Source organism: Cucurbita pepo, chromosome 20, assembly GCF_057944985.1.
Source record: "Cucurbita pepo subsp. pepo isolate OVF chromosome 20, ASM5794498v1, whole genome shotgun sequence".
Lineage (NCBI taxonomy): Eukaryota > Viridiplantae > Streptophyta > Magnoliopsida > Cucurbitales > Cucurbitaceae > Cucurbita > Cucurbita pepo.
In genome coordinates this window covers 2,097,922-2,124,721 of record NC_141817.1, presented here as the reverse complement: position 1 = coordinate 2,124,721, position 26,800 = coordinate 2,097,922, and the positions used below count along the sequence as shown (strand labels likewise).

The 26,800-nt window shown below is 36.9% G+C and overlaps 4 protein-coding genes and 1 non-coding gene across 9 annotated transcripts; 2 read left to right on the top strand and 3 right to left on the bottom strand.

Moving 5' to 3' along the window:
- Positions 1-662: 662 nt before the first annotated feature.
- Positions 663-5,452, bottom strand: LOC111782531 (RNA pseudouridine synthase 6, chloroplastic). Of its 2 annotated transcripts, none has more exons than XM_023663293.2 (9): positions 5,102-5,452; positions 3,472-3,600; positions 3,119-3,362; positions 2,952-3,033; positions 2,627-2,742; positions 2,486-2,540; positions 2,158-2,269; positions 1,318-1,487; positions 663-1,225 (listed from the first exon to the last, which is right to left on the bottom strand). In XM_023663293.2, exons 1-9 carry the CDS (start codon positions 5,298-5,300, stop codon positions 941-943), a joined length of 1,392 nt encoding a protein of 463 aa, XP_023519061.2. In that variant the 5' UTR covers positions 5,301-5,452; the 3' UTR covers positions 663-940. The 2 variants fall into 2 exon arrangements, with proteins under 2 accessions (XP_023519061.2, XP_023519062.2); XM_023663294.2 differs by having other exon boundaries at positions 3,119-3,373; positions 5,102-5,430.
- Positions 5,453-6,734: 1,282 nt separating this feature from the next.
- Positions 6,735-16,167, top strand: LOC111782890 (phospholipase A I-like protein). 3 transcript variants are annotated; one of them, XM_087120656.1, is made up of 18 exons: positions 6,735-7,562; positions 7,835-7,982; positions 8,234-8,309; positions 8,437-8,590; positions 8,692-8,901; positions 9,001-9,246; positions 9,325-9,487; positions 9,576-9,836; positions 9,920-10,041; positions 10,377-10,538; positions 11,513-11,705; positions 12,187-12,323; positions 12,391-12,529; positions 12,725-12,931; positions 13,031-13,502; positions 13,592-13,808; positions 13,915-14,004; positions 15,313-16,167. In XM_087120656.1, exons 1-18 carry the CDS (start codon positions 7,020-7,022, stop codon positions 15,754-15,756), a joined length of 3,984 nt encoding a protein of 1,327 aa, XP_086976782.1. In that variant the 5' UTR covers positions 6,735-7,019; the 3' UTR covers positions 15,757-16,167. The 3 variants fall into 3 exon arrangements, with proteins under 3 accessions (XP_086976782.1, XP_086976781.1, XP_086976783.1); XM_087120655.1 differs by having other exon boundaries at positions 6,736-7,562; positions 8,231-8,309; XM_087120657.1 differs by lacking the exon at positions 6,735-7,562 and having other exon boundaries at positions 7,922-7,982; positions 8,231-8,309; positions 8,426-8,590.
- Positions 16,168-17,487: 1,320 nt separating this feature from the next.
- Positions 17,488-20,511, bottom strand: LOC111782478 (small ribosomal subunit protein mS86 (rPPR1)). 2 transcript variants are annotated; one of them, XM_023663234.2, is made up of 2 exons: positions 19,036-20,511; positions 17,488-18,750 (listed from the first exon to the last, which is right to left on the bottom strand). In XM_023663234.2, exon 1 carries the CDS (start codon positions 20,459-20,461, stop codon positions 19,244-19,246), a length of 1,218 nt encoding a protein of 405 aa, XP_023519002.2. In that variant the 5' UTR covers positions 20,462-20,511; the 3' UTR covers positions 17,488-18,750; positions 19,036-19,243. The 2 variants fall into 2 exon arrangements, with proteins under 2 accessions (XP_023519002.2, XP_023519003.2); XM_023663235.2 differs by having other exon boundaries at positions 17,488-18,740.
- A 381-nt stretch (positions 20,512-20,892) lies between these two features.
- On the bottom strand, positions 20,893-20,964 carry TRNAW-CCA (transfer RNA tryptophan (anticodon CCA)). The gene has a single exon. It is a non-coding gene; the product is annotated as a tRNA-Trp (tRNA).
- A 1,619-nt stretch (positions 20,965-22,583) lies between these two features.
- TOM1 (tobamovirus multiplication 1) lies at positions 22,584-26,567 on the top strand. The gene is made up of 11 exons (XM_023663233.2): positions 22,584-22,990; positions 23,417-23,507; positions 23,595-23,647; positions 24,268-24,360; positions 24,509-24,580; positions 24,781-24,853; positions 24,986-25,031; positions 25,148-25,211; positions 25,777-25,830; positions 26,002-26,079; positions 26,178-26,567. The coding sequence occupies exons 1-11, from the start codon at positions 22,838-22,840 to the stop codon at positions 26,268-26,270; spliced, it is 870 nt and encodes a 289-aa protein (XP_023519001.1). The 5' UTR covers positions 22,584-22,837; the 3' UTR covers positions 26,271-26,567.
- Positions 26,568-26,800: the final 233 nt, after the last annotated feature.

Here is a 26,800-nt window from a genome sequence, read left to right as displayed (position 1 = left end):
CAGGATTGAGTTGAATGTGAAATCTATATTTATTTAAAATATATATCTTTTTAATATAATTTGACATTATAAAATTTCATATTTAAAATTGAGATACACTTAAACATTATTTTTTTACTATTTAAATTATAATGTCAAAAAATTGTTGGTATGTGTTCAAACCGACCAAATCTAAAAAACATGTAAAAATAAAATAAAGATTACTTACCTAAGAGAATCTAAATATATTCCTTTTGGAAAAATGTATTTTCCATTGACTTTAGGGAATTACATTAGGTGTTAATTTTATGTTTGAAGTTTTTTTTTTTTTTTTTTTTTTTTTTTTTTTTTTTTTTTTTTGAGCAGAATTATATTAAATATTAAGATTTTTTAATTATTAGTTATTAAGATTTTATTAAAACTATATATATATATATATATTTTTTTTAATAAAAAATCATTCAAAGTTTATATTAAATACACATTAAAATATTTGTAAATGATTTTTCATATTTATTTCTAAGAGTATTCTATATTTCTCAAGTTTTATAAACAATTTTAACATTTTTCACCCTAAATTGGGAAAGGATAATATCCCAACACTCGAACCGGATGTGAAGGTCTCCTCTCATCCGGCTGCTCTTGCTGAAAACTCGAGGCTTCAAGGAAAACCACTCATAGACTGTACTTTTAAATTCATGTATATAACATCAAATTTGATTCGATAATAATTGAATACTGTCGGTTTCGTTCATTGACATAATATTAAGCTAGTCATAGATGATCATGATTTTCGAGAAATAACAAATACGGGACATGTTTGGATTGGCTTTCTAAGTGCTTTCAGCTTTCTAGGCCCTTAGTATCTTTGTCCGACTCTTTTCGGTGTGTGGTCACGATAGCTTTACAGATTTGGAGAATGTTGGCTAATGCAAAATGATAGCTTGGAGTCAATATCGAGCTATAGCAGCTCCTGCTTCCACCAAGGAGTTCCAGCATTGTAAGAGTGTTCCCCGGAATCCCATGAAATCTCATAAGCCTGCAGTCCAATAGCAAGGGCTGGTTCTTTTCCGTGCAGAGCAATCCACTCCGCCACTGCAATTTCTTTATCTTCTTCGCTTGTATACTCTTTCTTACTTCTTCCAAATGGATTGGACCCAGGATTAGCCATCTCTGCAACTACCGCAGGCATGTAGATGGAATCACCAACCAACGGTGCTCCACAATCAGCCAGTTGTGCTCGAATCTGCATCATCAGGAACATCGTATGTGTTTTAAGAACTATGAATGCAAGAATTTTTTAACATGGTTAAGGAACAGAAAGACTACACCAAGAACCTGATGTGTCCGACCAGTCAAGAGGTTGATTTTACATTCATATGCTTTCTTTTTGGAGGGCCAGCCACAATCTTCAACACAGTATTTTGCTTCAATATCAGCAACTGGCCATGAAACCTCTCTACATTCCAACACCTCGAGCTGACACAAGTTCCATCCATCAATACAGTCTGCAAGCAGAAGATGTTTATAGCAACCAAAAGACTTAAACCTTCCTATCACACCTTAGTATGGATAAATTAATGGTCAGGGTTACAGGCCAGACACGGGGCGATGTGCCAGCAAGGAGGCTGAGCCCGAAGGGAGATGGACATGAGACGATGTGCCAACAAGCACGCTGGGCCTCAAAAGGGGGTGATTGGACGATTTCCCATCGATTGGAGAAGGAAACGAGTACCAGCGAGGATGCTGGGCCTCGAAAGGGGGTAGATTATGAGATCACACGTCGGATGGGGACGAAAATAAAGCATTCTTTATAAAGGTATGGAAACCTCTCCCAAGCAGACGCATTTTAAAAACCTTGAGGGAAAGCCCGAAAGGGAAAGCTCAAAAAGAGGACAATATCTGCTAGCAATAGGTATGGGCGGTTACAGGATGGGAGTGACACTGTCATAGGTGTCGGTTGGGAGGGGTTAAAATGTTAATGAGACTGGGGCAACCATTTGCATATTAATTTGTTAGGCAGAAAATTAAGACTGGTTTTCTAAGTGCTTGAGTTTATGGCTGCAAAATAATAATCGAACGGTATAGGTACACGTACGTTCTCCAACATATCAAATTGCAACAAATAGTTCAAAGCAACATCCGATTATTATTTGAATGCTTTATTGGAAGACTTGCCTTTAGAAACAATTCTGGGAGCCAAATTAATTGGCCGCATATAGTGTGTTATTATTCCCATCGGCACGGGAGCAGCCGCAAGAGCAAGATAAAGCTTCATAACCTTTTTCTCCTATAAAGAAAAAAATTGTAAATCATTGCTATCAAATTAAGAAACAAAAAGCATCAACTACTTTACCAGTATAGGGAGTATGATGAAGATTTAAATGGAAAACTGGAAAATGAGTGAATGAACAGGGGAAACTTATGTTACAATATGTGAATAGAGTTATTGCTTAGTGACTCAACCACAATGATCAAACTCAAGAAATAAGATCATGAAACTTACTCTGATTTTACGATGGAAGATGGAGCAATATTCTTTTGTCCTAGCTAGAATGACGCTGCAAAAGTGGGAATGAACGAAAACACGTATTTTGAAGAGAGGCATTGTATTGGACATAAAAATATCTACAAGAAACATCATTACCAGCCCTCAGTGCAATTGTCAATCTGATGGGTAGTCCACAAGGGAGACGTTAATCCTAAAGCACGAGTCGCAAAGGTGACACAAGTTTCTTCGATGTTGTTCGTAGTGCCTCCAACCTAACAGAATATTCATCATACTTAACAGCTAAGAAATGAATGTTCAGCTAGATAGTATTGATGCAAATACATTGTCATTCTATGAATGTTCAGCTAGATGGTATTGATGGAAATAAATCGTGTCATTCTCCAACAGTCGAAATAAATAGAAGACAATGCAAATAATTCCTCAAGCCAGAGATTAATGGTTCAAGTGTTCAACCACAGACCGATGTACCAGCAGGTTTGTCCAAAACCACATAGGATTCTGTCACGGCGATAATTCTTGATTTCCAATCAATTTCATAACACCTGATTGATTGTAAATTTCAACAAGCATCATTCCATTATGAACATCATTCTGTTTTTGAAAGGAAAAAGAGGTAGTTGTTTTCACCTAGGAAAGCGTTTGGGATGCACGTAAACACGCAAGTACATTCCAACTTCCACGAAATCATCAATGTGAGTTATTCGGAAAGTCTTCTGTGCTTCTCCCATAGTTTTCCCTTTGATAGATTTTCGCCCTTTCAAAAATGTTGGTTCTGTAAATTTTTTGAATAGTCTAATTTGCTCAGGGGTAGCAGTTGGCGGAGGCTGTGGGCATACTAAGGCATAATGTACAGCACCAAAATGAATGAGATCTGCAACGTACCTTCAAACAGTGAAACTGTCAATTCACTGATTCATCTATTTAGACTTAATATCGTGTTGAGAATCAATTATTATGAACAACCAAAAGATAGAACTTACAGAGGAGGAAGATCCAAGGATTTAGAGATGTATTCCATAACAGGTCCCTCTTCCAAAACGACCAGATGTTCAACTCGTGGTGGTTCCTTGAATGAGGGACATGGAAGCAAACGATGATATTGAGGATACCTGAAATTAATTTCAGTCTTAGCATGCTAAAGCCTCAAGGAATCATAAAAAGGGAGTTCAATAACAACTCATGATTACTGCTAGTGCATTAAGCATCCAAGAGAGTAATTGTCAAAGCTGCCAGAAAACCATTTTTTTCCCTTCATTTGACTGTAGAAGGTAAAATTTGAAGTTTGGGGCTGTTGAGGATCCACATTGGAAAGATGGGACCTCACAGTATTTAAATGATACGTGGGTTATGCTTCCCGTTGTCAATTGGCTTTGAGATGGAGTCTCGTGTTTATCTATTATAATATCAGAGCCTATGAAGCTCAATGTGAGATCTCACATCGGTTAGAGAGAGGGAATGAAAAATTCTTTATAAGGATGTAGAAACTTCTCCCTAACAGACGTGTTTTAAAATCGTGAGGCTGATGGCGATACGTAATGAGCCAAACCGAACAATATCTGCTAGCGATGGGCTTAGGTTGTTACAAATGGTATCAGAGCTAGACATTGGGCGGTGTGCCAGCGAGGATTGTGAGATCCCACATCGGTTGGAGAGGGGAAAGAAGCATTCCTTATACGGGTGGGGAAACCTCTTCCTAACAGACGCGTTTTAAAATCGTGAGGCTAACGGCGATACATAACGGGCCAAAGCGGACAATATCTGCTAGCAGTGGGCTTGGGCTATTACACTCAAACAAGTATCGGATCCCAAAAAAAATAAAGATTTGATCCATAAATGGTGAACCCAAAGATGATCATTTTGAGGGGGCACGTTGAGGATCCCATATTCCAAAGATGGGGAGACCTCATGATCTTTAAATAATACATGGGTTACTCCTTCATTTCCATCATTTCCATCCTCTTGTTTCAAGTTGGTTTTGATATCTAACCTCGTATTTATCTAACAGGGGCTACTAGTAAGTCAGTCAGTTTTCATTGCCAACCAATAGAGATGGTTCAGTGCTCAATATTCATAATCCATATATACTGCATATAGTTCAAGCCATAAGCCACTGATTTTCTTTTTTCTCCTTCCTTTTTATTCTTAACCTTCCATTTTGTTTCAATTCTGCAACTTTTACCTCATGACAAGCAATACGCAAAAAAGAACAAGATCCTAATCCAAATCAACGAGTTACATGAACTAGAAATGTAGGATTGACCAACAATGAAATACCCCACAACCATTGAAATAAACATTCATGTTAGATGAACACGACTCTCTACAATGGTATGATATTATTCATTTTGAGCATAAGCTCTCATGGCTTTCTTTTCGGCTTTCCCAAAAGGACTCACACCAATGGAGAGAGTATTCCTTAATTTATAAACTCATGATCATTCTTAAACTAGTCGATGTGGGACTTTCATCCAACAATTCAAACCGTTTAAATAGGTAAGTAAATCAAAATCTCACATTGACACGATTAAAACACAACTAAACAACAGTAACCCCGTTCAAACTAGCAATCAAATTAGTAAACAAGAAGGTATGAGACAAAATTAGCGGTACCCATTTTCTGCAGAGTTAGTTGCAGTTTGTGTAATTGTGATGTCTGTCGTTGAGCATTCACAAGGGAACACGCTGCCCTTCGAACTCGAAGAACGCCGAGCAGCAAAGCAGTTGCCGCAAATGGCAACACCGGGATTAGCACAAGTTCTTGCCAATGTGCGCAACAGGGTTCGTGATGTAATGAGGCCATGGCAACCATGGGCGTCCACTAGAGCTATATCCATGGAAGCCAGCATCCCGGGGAGGCTGTGGAGCCGGGATGTGCTGATGAGACCAAAACGATGCTTGCTAATCCTTCTGTCCCGGAGAGGATAATTCGGGGCTCTCACAAAATTTGTTCCAATCATATTATTTTGGTTAAAATATTATTTTAGTTACTATGCTTTGGCCTTCACCCTATTTTCAGATCTATTTTTAAATACAATATTTCAAAATAATAATAAAAATAAAAATAAATCCACACTTCTATAATTGTGCGGTGAACAAAAATATAAATTCAATTAATTTTTTTTTTCAAAATAAATGTTAATTAGCTTATTAAAACAAATTGCTAAATTAATACAAATGAGTTTAAACCAAAAATATTTGTATGGTTGGATAGTTAATTTTTGGTTTGAATAATACCCTTAAACTTTTAATAATATTTCAAAAATACCCATAAAATTTTAAAAGTTTCGTTAAAAAAAATTTAAAACAATTGTGAATATTATATAAAAAAAAAATTACTCATAAAATTTTAAAATAATATTCTTACAGTCAATATATAGATAAAAATCATCTGACTATTTACAACAATTTTAATGTTAATTTATAAAGTTTATGAATATTTTTAACGATGTACTAATAGAAAATGTATTTTTTAATTTTTTAAAAAGTTTAAATGTATTTTTTTTATGGTTTTTTTATAAAGAGTTTAAGAATATTAATATTTTTTAAAATTCAAAAATATTTTTAAAAAACAAATGATATTATGCATTTGAGAGTCAAATAGTTTTTTTTTTTTTTTTAAACTATTTTAAAAGTTTAAAGCCATTTTAGAGTAAATTATTGAGATGTTTTTTTAAACAAATTCGAAAGTTGTTTTTACTAATTTAGCAAAAACAACTACAATCAAAATATTAACAAATAACAAAAAAAAAAAAAAAGAATAAATTTGAAACATCTAAACCAAAATCAGAAATTCTAATATTTATAAATCAAAACAAAGTTATTTTAATTTTATCGGTCTCGAGCTCAATTTGTCATCAATCCTATGCGGTGGGAACAAAGCTTTTGGAATTACCCTCACCGAAATCAACGTCTCATTCCTCTTTATTGTTCGTGTTGCATTCATTTTAGGTAAGAGAGCAATTACGATAGCTTTATTAGTTGCTGTGTTTCTGTTTACATTTGAATCGAGCTCAAAATCTTTACCATCGGAGAAATTATCATGGACATCATCGTCTTTAACGTGGTATGGATTTTTTCTAACTTGTTTAAATATTAAATTTATAAATATTATTTCCACTAAATCTCGACATTAGCTTTTATTTGTGAAATTACAAAAATTAAAATGTGAAGTGAAACGACGTCACATCGTTCACCTAAAGGCTAAATTGCGTGCTTGCTTGAGGAAACGAAAAATGAATAAAATAATGGGAACTCAGAAGGCTTAAACGTTTTGTGTCAGATTCTTCTGGTGTCTCCCAGTCGAAACATGAACGAAGAGCTCGCATGAATTCCCGTCGATTATCTCTCCAGGGATCAATCGCCGCCGTGCCTACTGAAGATTCTGATTGTACTGGGAAGGAATTAGTGTTTTCTTTCGGGTGTTTAAGAGAAATGGTATTATGCAGTGCACCAGGTGCAAATTGACTTTGGTTCCCCACTTGTCGATTGGATCATCGCGAATTTGTAAAGAGATTGTGATTTGGTTGAAATGTCCTGGGGACTGGGATGGAAGCGGTCATCTGAGATTTTTCATTTGAAACTGAATTATGGTTCAGAAGAGGATGTGGAGAATCCTGAGCGTGTTTCCTCGTCTTCGTCGTGTTCTTCTTCTTCGTCGTCATCGTCATTATCGACGACCATCTTGACGCAGGGTCATGAACTTGGATTTCGGATTGATTTGGATTGGTCGGCTGGGGACGATGAAGATCAGGTGGCTCTCAGGCTTCAGTCTCAGCTCATGGTTGCCTTGCCGGTGCCGCAGGATGCTGTGCAGGTAGAATTGAAGTATCACGAAGAAGCAGATAATGTGGATGTCGATATGAGGGTTTTGAAGAGGAGGGAACCTCTTAGAGCCGTGACGATGACGAAGTCGGCGGGATCGGGGCAGCAGAATGATGGGATTGGTGTTCTGACGCGGTTGTTTAGGTCGAATGTGGCACCGACGACGCCAGGGGCTGGCGAGGGGATGATTGATTGCGGCGAGCACTGGAAAACTGTAACCATGCTCAATCTTTGTGGCTGTGGTTTGTCGGTGAGCGTTTGTGGCAATTTATTTTACTAATCAGCTTCCCCTTCTGCGAGCATGCTTATTACAATGGCGGTTTTCATCAGTTTTTCCAGTTTTTAGATACATATTTTAGTATTTCGAAGCAATGGAACCTTGCGACATCTTCGGTTTCTTTTCCTTTTGATTGATCAATTATGTTTGGATTGCTTGTTGTTCTTTTTTGATAGATCAATCATTTTGATTGCTATGGTCGGGTTGAAGTTGGGTTTATTAATCTTTATTTATGTTCATTTCAGGCATTGCCTGCAGATTTATCTCGACTGCCACAACTGGAGAAATTGTACCTTGAAAACAATAAGCTATCAGTTTTGCCGCCTGAGCTTGGTGAGATCAAAAGTTTGAAAGTGCTCCGGGTTGATTCCAACTTTCTGATTTCCGTACCTGGTAAGCATTGTTTTCTAAACTCAAACCAAGTAAAAACGAGCATCTAGTATGAGTTGCTTTGATACATCTTCTGTCATATTTATTTGAATGCTGATTGAATTTTGATTTCTAATTTATACAAATTCTCACGCTCTAATAGTTGGGCAAAAAGGTAAGACCAAGTCCGTAATGTAAGAACATTCTTTTACGCGCCATTCAAAAATGAATTCCGACATTAGTAATGCATCATTTTGAAAAATGTTGAGCAGTAGAATTGAGGCAGTGCGTTGGGCTGGTGGAGCTATCGTTGGAATACAACAAACTCGTTAGGCCTCTTCTCGACTTCAGGTTATTTGTCTTAGTTTGCATAGTCAGCAACTTCTGCTTTGTGCTTTACACTGCTAATACCTCTTGTTTCAAGAGTATTTGGTGATCCCTTTTTTGGGTCTAATGATTTTCTCCAGCTTTATGACAGGGCTATGTCTGAGTTACGTGTTCTTAGACTATTTGGTAATCCCCTCGAATTTCTTCCTGAAATTTTGCCATTGCACAATCTACGCCATCTTTCTCTTGCAAATATCAGACTTGTGGCAGATGAAAACTTGAGATCTGTGGATGTTCAAATAGAGGTAGCATTGAACAAAATGATGCAAATATTCAAATAATGGATTGCATTAACTCATAAGACATAACTTTTTGTGTTGATTGATTTTACTTTTGATATGTCCAGATGGAAAATAACTCTTATTTTGGTGCATCTCGACATAAACTTAGTGCCTTCTTCTCCCTTATTTTCCGTTTTTCTTCCTGCCACCACCCTTTGCTGGCATCTGCCCTAGCAAAAATCATGCAAGATAAAGGAAATCGTGCAGTTATTAGTAAAGATGAGAATGCAATTCATCAGCTTATAAGTATGATAAGCAGTGAGAACCGTCATGTGGTGAGACTTGTGTTTCTGAACTTGATTATTCCTTTTTACTTATTTATTTATAGAGATACTTCTGCTAGGTTTATTTTCAACAGTTATTACTTTTGGCAGGTTGTACAAGCATGCTTTGCTCTTTCTTCTCTTGCTGCAGATGTTTCCATTGCAATGCAGTTGATGAAAGCAGACATAATGCAGCCCATTAAAACTGTTCTAAATTCTGTTTCACAAGATGAAGTAATTTCTGTATTGCAAGTTGTGGCTAAGTTGGCTTTCACATCCGACACTGTATCTCAGAAAATGTTGACCAAGGATCTTTTGAAATCCCTGAAATTTTTATGTGCCCAGACAAATCCAGAGGCAAGTCTAAATTCTTCAGTTAACTTGCGCCTTGCTTCTCTACCCTTTCGTAAGTAATTCTCACAATCTTTTTTGCAGGTGCAAAGGTCAGCTTTATTAACAGTTGGAAACTTGGCATTTTGCTTAGACAATCGTCGCATTCTAGTTACTTCTGAACAGTTGCGTGAACTACTCTTACGCTTGACAGTTGCACCTAACCCACGTGTGAATAAAGCTGCAGCTCGAGCTTTAGCAATCCTTGGTTTGTTTTTTTGATCTAATTCAACTTGTACATCTGAGTTTCATGTCTTCACAATCCATTCAAATAGATTTTTTTTTTTTTTGAGTAGGGGAGAATGAAAATTTACGACGTGCCATGAAAGGGAGACCAGTAGCAAAACAAGGACTGCGAATACTCTCAATGGATGGTGGCGGCATGAAAGGTTTGGCGACAGTTCAAATACTTAAAGAAATTGAGAAGGGAACTGGAAGGCGGATACATGAATTGTTTGATCTTATATGTGGCACATCAACTGGAGGCATGCTAGCTGTTGCCCTCGGTATTAAGCAGATGACTTTGGATCAATGTGAAGAAATATATAAAAATCTCGGTAAGTTTGCTGCAAGGGTAAGCAATGATTAGATTCTGTGCACTTCATCACTGCATGGTAAAACATGTTATTTTGGATTGTAGGAAAACTCGTCTTTGCTGAGCCTACACCTAAGGACAGTGAAGCTGCTTCCTGGAGAGAAAAGCTGGATCAACTTTACAAAAGTTCTTCACAGAGTTTTAGAGTTGTTGTCCATGGATCTAAAGTACGATTATTTCCTAGAATTTTTGCACAATTGTGTCTATCTTTTGGTGGTTCCACCTTACCTATCTTAGGTTATGGGAAGCTCTAGTTAGCTTTTGAACTTTTCGAAAGAAAATTCTTGTCAAATTTGTCAACCCAGTGTTTTTCTGGTTTTCTCGACTCTTTCGATAGCAAGGCATCAATCTCTTTTAGTGGTCACTCTTATCTAACTTATTGTTTAAAATTATAATTATAAATGACCGAACATGGTGGATACATATGCTAACTTTTGTTGTTTTGCATTTTATTATCACCAACAAGTTGCTGATGGAATACTCTTGCGATGATGTCTTGCAGCATAGTGCCGATCAATTTGAGAGGCTATTGAAGGAAATGTGTGAAGATGAGGATGGAGACCTATTAATAGAATCTGCAGTTAAAAACCCCCCGAAAGTATTTGTCGTGTCAACCTTGGTGAGCATGGTACCAGCTCAGCCTTTCTTATTCCGCAATTATCAGGTTTGAGACCAAGACTCTTTTCTTTAGTGAGGCTCAGAAATTGTATATTAGAAGAAAAGATACACAGTATGAATTAGATGATTTACAACCAAAATTAGATTACAGAGTGCAACAAGAATTTCTATCCTGTAGAATCAAGAATAAATGAATGTATTCTCTTCTAATCTCTTCAGCATGAAGAATCACAAAGAATCCATGGAACGAACCTCATGCCATTCTGAAAATTCATCTTCCACTCTCTGAATTCTGATGGTTATCTCTTTTCATATGCACAACTGGATAATTCAATGACAATGAAAAAGTATTTCTTTCCTGTTGTTTTTTACTGCAATCCTTTCAGCATTGGCAGCTACAAAAAAGCCGTAATGGATTTTATGCTACACTTAAAATTTATCTTCCACGCCCTCCAGAGCCTGATAGGTTTTTATATGCACAACAGGATAGTTATAGCGCAACGGAAAATGATTTTTTCTCTGTTATTGTTTCTCTAAAAGCTTTTGGTTGGTTTTCTCTTTTGGTGGGTGCTGTTTTGGCATATTTTTATTTTTGGTTTGTTTATTGTTTTTTTAATCCTTTTAGAGGTTGTTTCACTAAACTTTTTGTGTTTTTCATCCATCAATGAAAAGTTGTTTCATGTTTAGAAAAAAAAAATAAAAATCTGTTGGACTTCTTCCGATAAGAAACAAATTTGACCAATGCTGCATGGTTTAATCCAAGCTAAGGTCGAACCTAAACATAATGGTTTAATCGAAGTTAAGCCAAACATGATTTAGAAAAATAAGTGAGGAGAGAGAGACAGAGAGAGTATTGAAATGAGACGCAAAATAGAAACGGCCTGGACAATCAAGACTCTTGATCGTTTCTTGAACAACTCGAAGAAAATCCTCAACTAAAGCAGCTTGTTTTCCTTTGCATTAACTGTACTCCTAGATCTGATTTTGGCAATTGCTGCATTGCATTCTACATTTATGCAGTATCCTGTTGGAACACCGGAGGTACCTCTGGCAATTTCAGACAGTTCAGGAATTACTGTGTTTGGATCACCTTTGGCCAGTGCCCCAGACGGGTATAAGTGCAGTGCTTTCATCGGAAGTTGTAAACACCAAGTTTGGAAAGCCATAAGAGCATCATCCGCTGCTCCTTACTATCTTGATGATTTTTCAGATGGTATTTTCTCCTGGTTCTTGTTTAAGCGAATATATTGTTTATCCCTTTTATTAATTATTAATACCATACATTGTGTTATTCTAGTTTGTAAATTAATAAATTACATAAACAAAATCCACATGTTTCTTAAATTTGCTAGAACTTTTTATGGGTGTTGTGAGTTTTAATCACAATTTCAAGTGAAATTAAGTTGCTAGTGAATAAAATATGCTAGTAGGGTGGACATAATGACTTGAATGAAATAATACAAATCTTTCCCCTGGTTGTCATAAGATTGATTGCAATTTCATATTTAATGACATGAATTAACTTTAACATGTGAGTAGGGTGCACATAATTGTTCAATAATGAGTCTCTCATTCATACTTTTAATCTATTAAAAATTAAAGATAAAGATGCTTCATCTTTGATATATTCATTCATGGTCTTCAAAACCTTCATCTTTGATATATTTATTCATGGTTCTCTGAATTTTTTTAAGATCTAAATCGCTGGCAAGATGGAGCCATAGTGGCAAACAATCCTACTATCTTTGGCATAAGAGAAGCACAGCTTCTATGGCCTGATGCGAGAATTGACTGCTTAGTTTCTGTTGGCAGTGGCTCTACTCCAATGAAGGTAATTTACTTTTCGTATGAATAATTTGATTACTTTAATTCTCTATAACCGGTCTTCACTGTTTTAGGTGAGGAAAGGTGGGTGGCGTTATTTGGACACTGGACAAGTGCTTATTGAGAGTGCATGCTCTGTGGACCGAGTGGAGGAAGCCTTGAGTACGTTATTACCCATGCTGCCTGAAATACATTATTTCAGGTTTGACCCAGGTATCATGTCTTAATGTGCACATGGGTAATTGATTTAACATTTGCGTGAAATTTCATTTGTGCAGTTATTTTCCTTCACCAAATTCTGACCCTAAAATATTTTAGGGTTATCCTGTGGCACTTCTATTTTGAGAACAGAGACGTGCATATGATCCATAGTTTATTTTATCATTACTACTATTTAATCTATTGCAGTGGATGAACGATGTGATATGGAACTGGATGAGACTGATCCAGCAGTCTGGCTGAAGTTGGAAGCTGCTGTTGAGGAGTATATCCAAAGTAATAATCTGGCCTTTAAGAATGCCTGTGAAAGATTAATCATGCCTTATCAACATGATGAAAAGTGGTCAGAGAACGTCAATCCACTTCATTTCTCCCGGGTGATGGCATCATCAGCAGGTGTTTGTTTTGTCCTCATGGCATTTTCAGCTGCTCAATAATTCTGTTTGGATTTTATTGAACTAACCAGTTATTCTACTGATTTTCTGGAAATGCTAGATGAGAATAGCCCTTCTTTGGGTTGGAGACGGAATGTACTACTGATTGAAGCTTCTCATAGTCCTGATGCTGGAAGATTTATGCATCATGCCCGTGAACTTGAAGCATTTTGTTCCAAAAATGGAATTCGAATATCCCTTATGCAAGGAACATCTGGGGTTTTGAAAACTGTACCTTCATCAACATTCCCAACCCCTTTTACATCACCATTGTTTACTGGAAGCTTTCCAACAAGTCCACTTCTGTATAGTCCTGATACTGGACCACAAAGGCTTGGTCGAATTGATATAGTTCCACCTTTAAGCTTAGATGGTCAATTGGGTAAAGGCGCAGCATTCACCCCAGAGTCTCCTTCAGGACCCAGAGAACTCTCCTTACCTGTACGGGTATTGCATGAGAAGTTACAGAATTCACCCCAAGTGGGCATTGTACATTTGGCCCTTCAAAATGACTCATCGGGCTCAATATTAAGGTCAACATATGAGGCAGATGTTTATGATTTATGAATTTAGTTGCAACCTTTTCATTTGGTCCTGACTTACTCATTCTTTATTCTTGTAGTTGGCAAAATGATGTTTTTGTAGTCGCAGAACCAGGAGAACTTGCAGAGAAATTTCTACGAAGTGTTAAACTCAGTTTGTTGTCAGCCATGCAGAGCCATCGTAGAAAGGGTGCATCATTGCTTGCCAATGTCTTGACTGTGTCTGATCTGGTGGCACTCAAGCCATACTTCCAAATTGGAGGCATTGTCCATCGTTATTTAGGACGACAAACCCAAGTATGTTATCTTGACATTTTTCTTTCTTCCTCGTGATTCCTTGTTAGTCAAAAGTCACAATACAGAGCACTCAAGTTCTGAGTATCAACGGATGTTTGTATTGAAGGTTATGGAGGATAACCAAGAAATTGGGGCTTACTTGTTTCGTAGAACGGTTCCTTCCTTGCACTTATCACCTGATGATGTTCGTTGGATGGTAGGGTTTCAAATCTTTCTATAATCAATCTCTTACATTTTTTTTTGTCTTCAAAGTTCGTGCCATATATTTTAATTGATGCATGTTTAATTAGTTAAAGAAATTATAAAACTCTTTATTGGGGAGGGTTTCAAGTTCATTCCTAGGAGGATCATTGGAACGGTGAAAGTTTGTGAGATTGTTGGTTTCATATTTTCTCATCAAAAAATGTTTTCTCCAATTGATTTTATTTAGTTTTTTTTTTTTCATGTGGTTCCTTTGTCAGAACTAATTGGTTTGGCCCTTTCAGACAAGAAATTCGATGATTTATCCTCCTTGCTTTTCCTTCTAGATGTTTGTTGTTGGCCTTTGTTCGAATCATGGTGTTAGTGTCCCCAGCAAACGAGCATCTGCGAATATGGATTATTATTGTATGGAGATGTCACTTGTGTAAAGGTGTTGAAGATATTTGGTATTAGTTTGACTCCTATAAAGGTGGTTGAGCCATGATAAGGGATGTGCTTTTGCATGCACCTTTTTGGCGATAGATGAAGAGTTATTTGGCATGCTGCTCGTTTTTCTTTTTGAAATATTTGGCTAGGGAGGAATGACAGTGTTTTTAAGTTATAGAGGGTTCTTGGTCGGGGGTTGAGAGTCACCTAGTAGTTAAGATGTATAGGAGGTAGTGGGGTAGAACGGGAGAGATATAAACTTGGGGTGGGGGGCGGACTGAGAACCATGGTTAGAAGAGTGAGGCCACTTTGTTAGCAAGGGGTTAGATTAAATATTTGTAAATATAGCAAGAGAGAGAAAGGGATGAGGACATCTTTTATGTAACCGGAGGGTGGCTGGTTTTTGGAGAGATTGGGGAGTTTTCAAATCCTCCCTTGGTCCTTATATTCCTTCTTGAACACAAATAACATTTCCGAGTTCTATCAGAGATCTCGAGTAATCATGAATATTTTTAAAATAGGTCAATGATTCACTGCCTTTTTCCTTCCATAATCTGTGCTTGCTAAACCTATATCCTTGAAGGTTTTTCAGACTATTATTTCTTTGAAGTTTGATGCTCATAGTATTATTAATTTGTTTTACAGCTAGGATAGCTTAAGTTTTAAAAGATGGTTTTTCTAATAAGCTTCAAGATGATACTTGAGATTTGATGGGTAGAAACTTGTACATTACATTTCTCTGTCCTTCACTTGGTTGAGGGAGGAGAATGAATCAATAACTTTCTAAATATATGGTTCTCCTAGTATTAAATAGTTAATCCGCTTGTAGCCATGTCCTTTTACCATTAATGTAGTCGTATTTCTGAATTTTGTTTAGGTTGGTGCTTGGAGGGACAGGATCATTTTCTGCACCGGAACTTATGGGCCAACCCCAGCTTTAATTAGAGCCTTTTTGAATTCGGGGGCTAAAGCTGTAATATGTTCTTCAAACAAACCCCCTGAAATGCCATCGACAACATTCCAGGCAGGGGACTATGATGTCATTGAAAACGGGAAGTTCGAGCTTGGCGAAGAGGAGGGAGAAGATGACGATGTTGAGCCTTCCAGTCCCACAAGTGACTGGGAAGACAGTGATGTTGAGAAAATGGGAAATTATTCTTTGGATACCTGGGATGACAATGAGGAGGAACTTTCACAGTTTGTTTGTCACTTGTACGACTCGTTATTCCGAGAGCGTGCAAGTGTATACGATGCCTTACGCCACGCTCTTGCTTTGCATCCGAAGTTGAGGTATACATGCCATCTCCCTGGTGTCCAATAATATCTTGATCAATCTCACTGATGTTAAAAAATAAATGAAAGGTTTATAACATAGAGACACAATAGTCGGCGGTAGATGGTTTTTAGTGGAGTATAGAGAATGTTCAAGAAAATAAGAGGGATGATCCAATTTTGAGGCTTTCGCTGTGTTCTTTATAACTAATAACTACTTTTTGAATGCCATAGTTATAAGGCACTCGAAAGGTTTTCTGACTGCTCTTATTTGTTCAATTATAACTTTGTTTAGACAAATTTAAATGTCAATGGTCATAAGTCCTCTTCTTTTAGGACTTCTTGATTACCGTGGTTGTAGTTTGTTACTCGAAGGAATGGTCCAGACTCCATTGGGAATGTGTGTTTGTAAGATTGCAAGTTCGAATATGAAAGTGGAAAGAAATGCTATTTTATGTCATACTTCTACTAAGTTATGCGTACCATCTTTATTTTAAAGTGTTATTCGAATAAAGAGATTACTAATGCATCATATCATGAATACAGGGATGATGATTCCCTTTAAAGCGGTAGAAATGACTCAATTATAAAGCTTATGTTTTATTTTTTAAATGTAGTGTATGATTAAATTAATTTAGTTATAGAATTTTTGAGATCGAAGTCTATTATAACTTTGAACTTCAAACGAATTTAATAGTACTTCAAATTCGTCCAATCAACTTTTGACATAATTAGATTTTTTTTTTTTTTTTTGAATAATTGGTTTCTTAGCTAATTTATTCAAAAAAATTACTTAATAAAACTTCAAATAGCTAATTTTGTATTTAATAAAATTTAAATTGGTTAAAGAAAAGTTACAAATCTATTACGGAATACAAATTTAAATATAAGTGTAAAATTTATTATATACAATATATTCTAGATGTTGAAGTCTAAATTTTTCATTTTAATAATATAGAAGAGTAAATTCGTTTGAAATTTCAACCTGATTTGGAGGATGGAGGGTGATGAGATTTATCCTTGTTGAGCGTCGAAAGCGGAACAAATGAACACCAAAATATTTACGTGGTTCGGAGAGAAGAAGTTCCCTTGCATCCATGGGTAGCAACCAATCACTAATAAACAAAGTTCAGAGAGAAGAAGTTTCCCTACATTCACGGGTAGCAACCAATCACTAATAAACAAAGTTCAGAGAGAATAGTTCTCCTACGTCCACGAGTAACAACCAATCAATAATAAACAAAGTTTAGAGAAAATAGTTCCCCTACATCTATGGGTAGCAATCAATCACTAATAAACAAAGTGGTACAAGTGAATACCTCGGTAACAATCAATCACTAATAAACAAAGTGGTACAAGTGAATACCTCACTATCACACTACGAAAACTCACCAATATGTCACTCAAGAAATGCAATGTGACACACAAAACTCTCTCAAATTCCGATGTCATCAAACTTCCTAGACAAGCCCATTATATAGGGACAATTGGTTGAATCATCCTACATTATGGAATTATATAAGATTAATATTAAAATGGTTACAAAATTATAAACTTAATCCTTTTATCTTATCGTCATGAATTATGAATGGACAAAACCACAACTCCCTACGACTCCCTACGTAAACAAAAGGATGCAGGCAAGATGGGAAAGATCATCACCTCTTTTAATTTAGGAAAAGGCATGAGCAACGCATAAGTGAGTATGGCCCCCCAACATTGTCAAGTAAAGCAATCAATTGGATGGGCTATGGGCTCCCTATAGGGTGCACAAGAAATCTTCACAGCTCAATCAACAATCCACTTTTATTCTAAAGCATTGATCTTAGTTTTCAATGTTAAATAAAAGGCACACGCAACAAATCATTATCAGAAATCATTTGTGTAGGGGACTGTTCATCCAAAATAAAATAAAAAGAGCAGAAAAGGTATCATAATATCACCGGTGGCAGGGAACTCAGAATGAATATTATGTCAAAATCTCGAGCTGTGCTGTTATCTCTCTTCCAAAGCACTTTACTTGGGTAGATGGCTTTATAAAAAGATCAAAAAGGAGGTGGCTTAGACTCAAAGCCAGCAAGGAATCCCAACCCCTTCACGAAAAGGACCCCAGGACATCACATTCTTCATCCCAAAAGCCTCTTTGCATTTCTTTAATTTACATCAAAAGGATGCAACACAATAAACCCAGCACCAACCACATTTTGCAAATCCCATGAAAAAATGGCTGCGACTGCTTCTGTTGCCATTGGAACTCGAGGAACCATTGGTTCACTCATCAAGAAGGAAATTGATTATTTTGCCAAGATTGAGCTTGAAAGATGCAGCAGCAGCTGCTCACAAAGGCCTCAAGCACCTGACATGCCTACTTCTGGCTGCAGCAGTTCGCCACCCACTTTCTGGCACTCCGTAATGTCATGGCGAAGGAAGAAGCGAAGCAGAAGTCGATTTGTCCCGAAAATATGCTCATCGGCTTTTGATGTTTCTGAAAGCAATCAGATGAATAAGATTTCCGGGTTCAATTACACGGTCCTTCAGAATAATTTCCACAGCTTACACATGTAGATGATGTTCCATAATCTTCAGCTACCAAGCATCTTCTTAAATGCGAGTTGTTCGATGTTGCATCTCCTATAACGGATCCAATTCCGACAAGCCAGAGAAAGAAGGAACCAATCAGCTGTTTCAACCGTCAAGGTAATTTAGTTTTGGAGAAAATTTTCAATTCTTCTCAGGGGTACTTTGTTGTTTGTTCCTGCAATTGTATGGAGGGTCTGCATCCCTTAACAAGTTTCTTCTTGCAGGTCCATGAGAGAGAGAGAAGGGCAAGAAACAGTTCCTCTGGAAAATATTAGTTCTTCAATATTGTGGCCTTCACTACTCTTTCCTGTCACCCCAATCCACCACAAGTTCAAGATTTCTTGATTTCATTGGAGTTTCTATGCCTTCTCCATCCAATTGTCTTACAGAATTTGTGTAGCCATTTATTAGTTTTAGGTTGGTGGTGCAGGTAGCAGTTAGCACCAGCATCACCTGTACTTCACTTGAAATGCATATTCAAAATGTACACAAGAAGGAGCAAATACAATTGTAACTCAGTCCAGGTAAGACAATTGCATAAGAATCCAAAATCACTGTGAAAACATGCACAAAAAACAGAAGCATTTTATCTGGCACTTGCATCCTATCCAAATTAACTATGGCAGACAGAGAGAGTTGAATTATAACAGGAAAGATATGACTAAATCTGAAGACAAATTGCTATTTTTATTGACACACAAAATTGCTTTAAAACAATCTAGTTTCCACCGATGCATCAATTACTAACCTAACAGGAAGAGCCACCACCATATTTCAATAATAAAATGTTCGGCATAGCCTCTCAGAAGTGGACCTGACTGCTAGCCAACAATTTATTGGACCTGCAAAACATAAGCAGAGGGTGATGAGCTGAAGCCAAGAAAAATGCCGCGTCCTCTAGTATTTCCCTGAACACTCGCTTGGTATTGATGGCTGCAAAGTATCCCAGAATTTCCTCACTGAGGTAATCCAGCTTCAATTTCATTCCACTTTTCAACATTCTTTGAGAACCTCTCCTTGATTTGCCCAATAAGTTGCTTTGCCTCGTCGACCTTTGAAATGCTAACTAATCCATAAACAAGAGACTTCATCGTAGTGATATTTGGAACCCACCCCTTCTCCATGCTTTCGCCACAGATCTTGAAAGCAGTATCATAATCTCCTCCTCGACAATGGAAATAAACCAAAGTGAAATAGCAATCACTGTCAGGTTGGCAACCGCTGTTGATCATTCTCTTAAAAAGATTCTTAGCTTCATCCAGATTTCCTTCCCTACAGAATCCATGAATCAACTTACAGTATGTAACAGAGTTTGGTTTCATACCTCTCGACAACATCCCATCAAATAAAGCCTTCGCCTCTGATGATTTCTTCAATTTACAAAGACTCAGTATTCTTGCATTATATGTACTAACTCCACGCCGCACACCATATTTTCCCATCAAATTTATGACTTTCTCAACATCCTCGTACTTCTCTTCCTTATAGCATCCAGCAAGCCAGTTCGCAAAAGTAGTCGCATTTGGTTTGACACCCTTCCTGTCCATTTCCGCCACAATCGAATACACTGCACTCGAGGAACCCGACTTTGAAAACGCCTTGATTACACTGTTATAAGTATCGAGATCTGGTTCGATACCATAAATCTTAGGAAACTCCATAAAAACCCGCTTCAGTTCCTTGTAGTCCTTAGTTACATTACAAGCAAATAGCAATGCATTAAGCGATTTAACCGAAGGACGCACACCCAGTTCATCAATTTGCTTGAAAGTGCGAATAGCATGATCGAGCATATTGGCCTGGCCATAGAGAATAATAGCGTGACAAGCAAAACGCTCGTTTTTCAAGTCGGGACGAGACTTCAATTCCTCGAGGAACAGGCGAATCCCATCGAAATGCTTGGACTCTGAAAGCTTAGAAATAGCAACAGAGAAAGCGATGCGATCGAGATGTGATTCTGGAGTGAGAGTAGCAGCTCGGCAAATATCGATTATACGCTCAGGATTGTCCTCAACTTTCAGTAGGGACAATGCGGCCCTCGATTTCTGTTTAGCTGACAAAGGATTAGTGGAATCAGGGGAAAGGATTGTCGATAGACAACGGTAGTGAAGACGATGGTTGATGTAACTCGAATTCGAAGGGAAAGCATTGCGGAGGCGATAAAGAAGCGCCATAGCTCGAGAATGATTAGCAGAGAGAGAGAGAGATAAAGGGTTTAAGGTCTAGGGTTTTAAGAAGAGCTAGAAGACGAAGGCGGGCTTCCCGATCACGTGCAGGTGTGAAACAAGGAGATTAGTGAGCCCGTTAATCTTTGCCGTCGTTAGCATTTGAGAACGGAAAAGTATGACAAATGAACGGTAGGGATTGAGAGCTAACTGAAAGTACTATGTTACCCACAAAAATCCCTTCAAATTGAAAAAAAACAAGAAAAAGAAAGAAGGATTTTGAACCCGACGTGAATCGAACACGCAACCTTCTGATCTGAAGTCAGACGCGCTACCATTGCGCCACGGATCCTCTCATGATAAGCGAACGGTAAGAAATAAAAATAACTAAAATTATGTTGTCCACAAACCCCTTCAAATTGGTAAAAAAAGAAAAAGATTGAACCCGACGTGAATCGAACACGCAACCTTCTGATCTGGAGTCAGACGCGCTACCATTGCGCCACGGATCCTTTGGTGACTGGTGTCGTAAATAAAGTTATAATTATAAACATATATACACCAAATTTTTAAATATTGTAATCGTTAATAATTCACTAAAAACTAAAAATTGTTGACAATCCTCGATCGACATCTACTTACCAGCATTGTACAAATTGAACCATCAACGATAAATTATGGCATGAGTTTAAGTTACTTTTCTCATTAGTATTTTGCTTTCAAAATGTTGATGAAGCCTAAAATTTTTAAAATTAGTTGAGCTATATTTACATTACCATTAATAAAATTAAAAATTAAAAAAAAATATAGAAGAGGTTTAAATAAATCATATCGTTTATTTCAACCGATTAACTTCAGTGATAAATGCTTGATTATGAATGTAATAATGGGATGATTATTACCGCCAAAATAATAATATTACTTAAAATGATTAATATTGAGTGGGCAAAAAATTATTATTTCTTTTACGGTTAAAAGTAGACCCAACAAAATATTAAAAAGCTAAAATAAACTATAATTAAAGTAAAAATAAATTCGAGTTCAATCTAATATCGGGCCGATCAAACTCTAGGTTAACTCAACCTTTAAGTTAAGTCTAACCTAGAGTTGCAAAATCAAGTTTTTGATGAAGCTCTAGGTCAATTAACTTTGGTCAACTTAACCTTCAAACCAAATCTAACTCGCAATATTAAAGTCAAGTTCGTGCTTAATGAGTTTATGTGGAGAGGGTTTATAAACTTAATTTGTAACGATTAAAAATAAAAATTAAATAATTATTTAAAAAATATATATAATTTAATGTATGCATCCAGATTTTCACTAGTTTTTTTTTTTATAATTAATTTAAGCCTAACGTGACTTCATTATCACTAAGGAAATAAAAACAAATAAAACATAGCCGTCCAAATCCAGATTTGTAGATTTAAATAACCATAACCATTAGTAAATCCATTTAATTGACGTTAATTTACAAAATTTTAAATTTAGCCTTTTTTGTACTAAATCATTTCCTATTTTAAACATTTATTTTGAAATTTTAAATTTAATTATCATTAGAGTATATACGGATGGGCTCCTGCAGGTAAAATAGACATGGTAGCAGATATTATCTTATTTGGGCTTCCTTCAAACCTTCAAAACGTTGGGAAGGTTTCCACACCCTTTATGTGATTTGTTCTCCTCCCCAATTTACGAAGGACATCACAATCCACCCCTTTCGTGGCCCAGCGTCCTCGCTGGCACTCGTTTCTTTATCCAATCGATGTGGGACCGCCCCCAAATCTACCCCTTTGGGGCCAGCGTCCTTACTGGCATGCCTTCTCATGTCTACCCTCTTCGAGGAACAGCGAGAAAGCCGACACATCGTCTAGTGACTGGCCCTGATACCATTTGTAACGACTCAGATCCACCACTAACAGATATGTCCTTTTTAGACTTTTACTTTCGAGCTTTCCCTCAAGTCACGGTCTGTTAGGGGAAGGTTTCACACCCTTACAAAGGTGATTTGTACTCCTCCGGACGTCACCTTTTGTAATAAAGATAATCCGACTGGGCACAAGAGATACAAAAAAGAAAAAGACAAGAAATAAAAGCAGGGATTATATAATTTATGTGGAGGGAAACATAAGTAGAATTGTTCTTTTCTACGGCCTTTCCTGAATTATGAATTGATTACTTTGGAGAGACCGACCAAGGGCCGAAAGCCAAAATCAAAGAACAATCCCTCTTATTCTTTGCCCTCTCTCCTCGCCGGCGTTGTGGTGGCTGTCTCGCCGGCGTTTGCTTGGCCGTGTCAATTTATTGGAACTTCGGTTCTCTGAATCTACGGTGGAGAGGAAGGGCGATAGTGATTAGTGAGAAAGTTTCTTCACTAATTGGGGAAAAATGGCGAGACTGCAGCTGAACTTGACGACGGCCATGGAGATGGGCGTTACGGCATCTAGCTGGTGGAATGACATCAACGAATCTACTTTTTGGCAGGATCGGATTTTCTACTCTCTCTGTGCTATATACGCGCTAGTCTCCGCCGTTGCTTTGGTATCTCTCTCCTGCTTCCGTACCTCATCTATCTAAATTATCTGCTATGCTGTGTTCGAGAGCTCGTTATTGTTATGGTTTTGAACTGTGTGTGTGTTTTTTTCCCTTTTTAGCTGATTGGTAGGTTTGAGTGCGTTCCAGTTTTCTAGAATTTCTCCTTGTACCAACGGACGGGCGCCAATGGTTATGGTTATGGTTTATTTAATGGAACTCTAGGAGAATGAGAATTTCATATTCCTGCAAGTACAATTCGTGTTTCCATTATTAATTCATAACTTTCCGGGTTTTGAATGCAAATCTCCAAGTTGTGTTTCCATTATTAATTCAGAACTTCTTTAAGCTTTCAAGAGAAAAATAGAGCTGTAGAATAGGAATTTTTGTTTAGATTTTGGGGATCCGGAACTTAGCTTGTGTACGTGCGTGCAGATTCAATTGATTAGGATTGAACTGAGAGTTCCTGAATATGGTTGGACAACACAGAAGGTTTTCCATCTAATGAACTTCATCGTCAATGGAGGTAATATAAAGATTATTGTTCGCTTTATTCTCAATGGAGGCATTTAAGGCTTTGATTGATAGTTTCAATTCTTACTCCGTGATTCAGTACGCGCAATTGTGTTTGGGCTCCACAAGCAAGTGTTTCTTTTGCAACCAAAAGTAAGTTTACTTGAGCAGTATCTGAACCTTTGATATCATTTATGATATTTTGCCTGTGCAATATCTGTATCTCAAATATTATTTGGGATTTGCATGGACTCAAATTTTCAGTTCTTATTTTTTTCACAGAAGGGAACAGACATTTGCCAATGTTATTTAGCCTACTTGTCGCAAAGCTGTTTTATGAGATCAAATATTGCATTAGCTTGCATGAATATTGAAGATGATGAAAACCTATATAAGAGATTACTTAATCGTATTGGTGTGTCTTTTGTGGAAGATTTTCTTACAAATGTTCTACAAATTTTGGAACTCTGGCAATTATTATAGGTTACTTTGAACTACTCCCTATCGTTTATGGCCTGTGCTTTCGGTTGTTCTTGAGACACTCGAGAGTTATTCTCAAGTTAACAGCCATTTTGTAAACAACACAATAGAAAACAATTTTCAAAACTAACAGTTTTTTTAACAACACTTCCAAATGGCATCTTCGTTTCTCTTTTTTTTCTTTTTATCAAACTTTCAGATAGTTTTTCATAGTCTATCTCCTCTTAAAATCTTTAAATGTGCCATGAATACTAAACCTTTTTACTGAAGTATGTCAACTAATTCTGATTCAGGTTCTACTGTTGTTATTATTGGAACTTCCTGGTCTACTTTTTTTCTCAACGTACACACTCCTGGTCCTCTTCTGGGCAGAGATATACCACCAGGCAAGTTTTGTGTATTGTTTTGCTATCTATTTTCTTGCTTGCAATCAAGGCTGTCTTCCCTTTTTAGTGGCTGAGCTGTCGTTGATATTGCCATCATTTGGGGCACAATGAAGATTGCTGATTTTTCATTGATTGTTTTGTTGAACAGGCAAGAAGTCTGCCAACAGATAAACTAAGAACAGTTTACATTTCAGTCAACAGTGTGATATATCTTATACAGGTACACCACTTACTCTTAGCTACCCTTGTTTGGAATTCAAAAAGTAGCCAATTCATACTTTAAAATCTTTGATTGAATTCAGAATATTATTTGGAAGGGTGAAGGAATTCCTGGTATTCAAATTCATGAGGAGGGATTTTGCTGAATCATGTTATGTGTTGAACTCAACTCAAAGTTAATAACTAGTAATTTTTGGACAGGTTTGCATTTGGATTTACATCGGGGTGGATGACAACAGCCTGGTGGAATTCATTGGAAAAATTTTCATTGCAGGTTAGTCTTTGTATCCTCATTTCCTGTGTACAAGAGGTCCGGTTTTGTAGATTGGATCTAGAAGATAATTTTATCAGTAATAATCATTTTTTTCCCTTTCTAACCACTGCTTCCTTTTTTTCATTTTCTCAGTGGTGTCGTTCATAGCTGCAGTAGGCTTCTTGATATATGGTGGAAGGTGAGTATCTGCTTCATGTCTGGTGGACATATTATTCAATGCATCGAGATTTTGTATAATCTTTGATTTTTTTTTTTTTTTTTTTTTTGACTCTTCTCTTGTATGAAAATCTTTAGATTATTTTTCATGCTTAGACGTTTTCCGATTGAATCTAAAGGGAGAAGGAAGAAACTTCATGAGGTATGTGTCCAATCTATTAGTCCTCTATCATGATGTAACCATAAACGCCATTTTCTTCCTATTATATGAAGAAAGTTGAGTTATTTATGAAGATCTATTTCTTCCATACCTTTATGTGATATTCTGGTAACTGATAATGTGAAGTTTATAATTTATACAAACAAATTGTCTGGTCAAATTCCGTTGACTTTTCTGTGGAAATTTGTTACCGAGATACCATGATTACAAGGGCGCAATAGGCTTAGAAGACTACTTGGTTTCTGCAACGTGTGCAATTTATCATTTATACATTAAAATTGAGCTGATTTTTGGAAAATGTGATTGTTTTAAGCTTCAGATCTATCATATATAAAAATCTATGATCTCCACATCCCAAGCTGTTCCCCAGGTTGTGCGATTTGTATATTAAAATTTGACATAAATGACGTTAATAGAAAAAGTAAACTCCTTCAATCATAAAGCAGGATTCATGACGTTATTTGCAGGCTTATAAACCATAATTTGTGGGTTTTCATGTATATTAAGGATCCACTTAATCATGCTTATTTTTTAAAAATAATTGCAGGTTGGATCTGTAACCGCCATATGCTTCACCTGCTTCCTCATTCGATGCTTTGTGGTATGGTTCCATATCCTCCTTCTAGTAATGAAAACCCGTCTTCTTTTGGGAATGCTAATTAAGCATAGGGTGTTATAAATGGATTGAATTCTGTGGTTGAAGAAACAAAACTTTTCTGACAATGCATGGAATTCACAAGTTGTTTTTTGTTTTTTTAACTGTTGAGTGCAGGTTGCTTTATCCGCTTTTGATGCAAATGCATCACTTGACGTTTTAGAACACCCCCTTCTGAATTTCATCTACTACTCGGTACTTCGCTTTACTATGCTTGTTCGTGCTTCGTATTTCTGTTTTCGATATAATCCGCTTACTCTAGGCTGATATAAACCATTTTGTTGAACTTACAGTTGGTCGAAATTCTGCCTTCAGCATTAGTTCTTTACATATTACGCAAATTGCCTCCTAAGAGAATATCAGCTCAATACCACCCCATTCGCTAGTTAATATGCATGTTCCACTCTGAACACTTCCGCCCCTCCTTGGGTCTAATGTATGAAGAGGTCGGTCTAATGTGGCATTCTGCTGTAGCATGTGAGGTCAAAGAAAGACCAAGCTGTTTGCTGCTGGCTGAGAGATATTATGTAGCTCTTCCCCCGGTGTTGTTTGATTTGAACAACTCATTCTATTTGATCTAAATGTGCAAAATTAGATTTCTGTAAGGTGAAGTATTGTGTTTTGATCTGTATCCAAGTGTCGAGGAATCAGAGATCTGCTTGTAATTTATTTTTGCTTGTTGATGTTCTTGTTTGTGATTTTGTTCAGTATTTGTAGAGAAGTGATGAAGTAGATTTATTTGCGTACTTCTGAATTTCAACTCGAACACGATTCACAGTGTCATAGAAGTCCTAAATAACAACAAAAATTTTAAAAATCCAAACAGATGGCTGAGGCGGGTCGGAGACAGGGAATGTCTCCGTCTCATATTTGAATCATCCTCCTTACGAAAATTTTCATTTATTTTTGCAGAGCT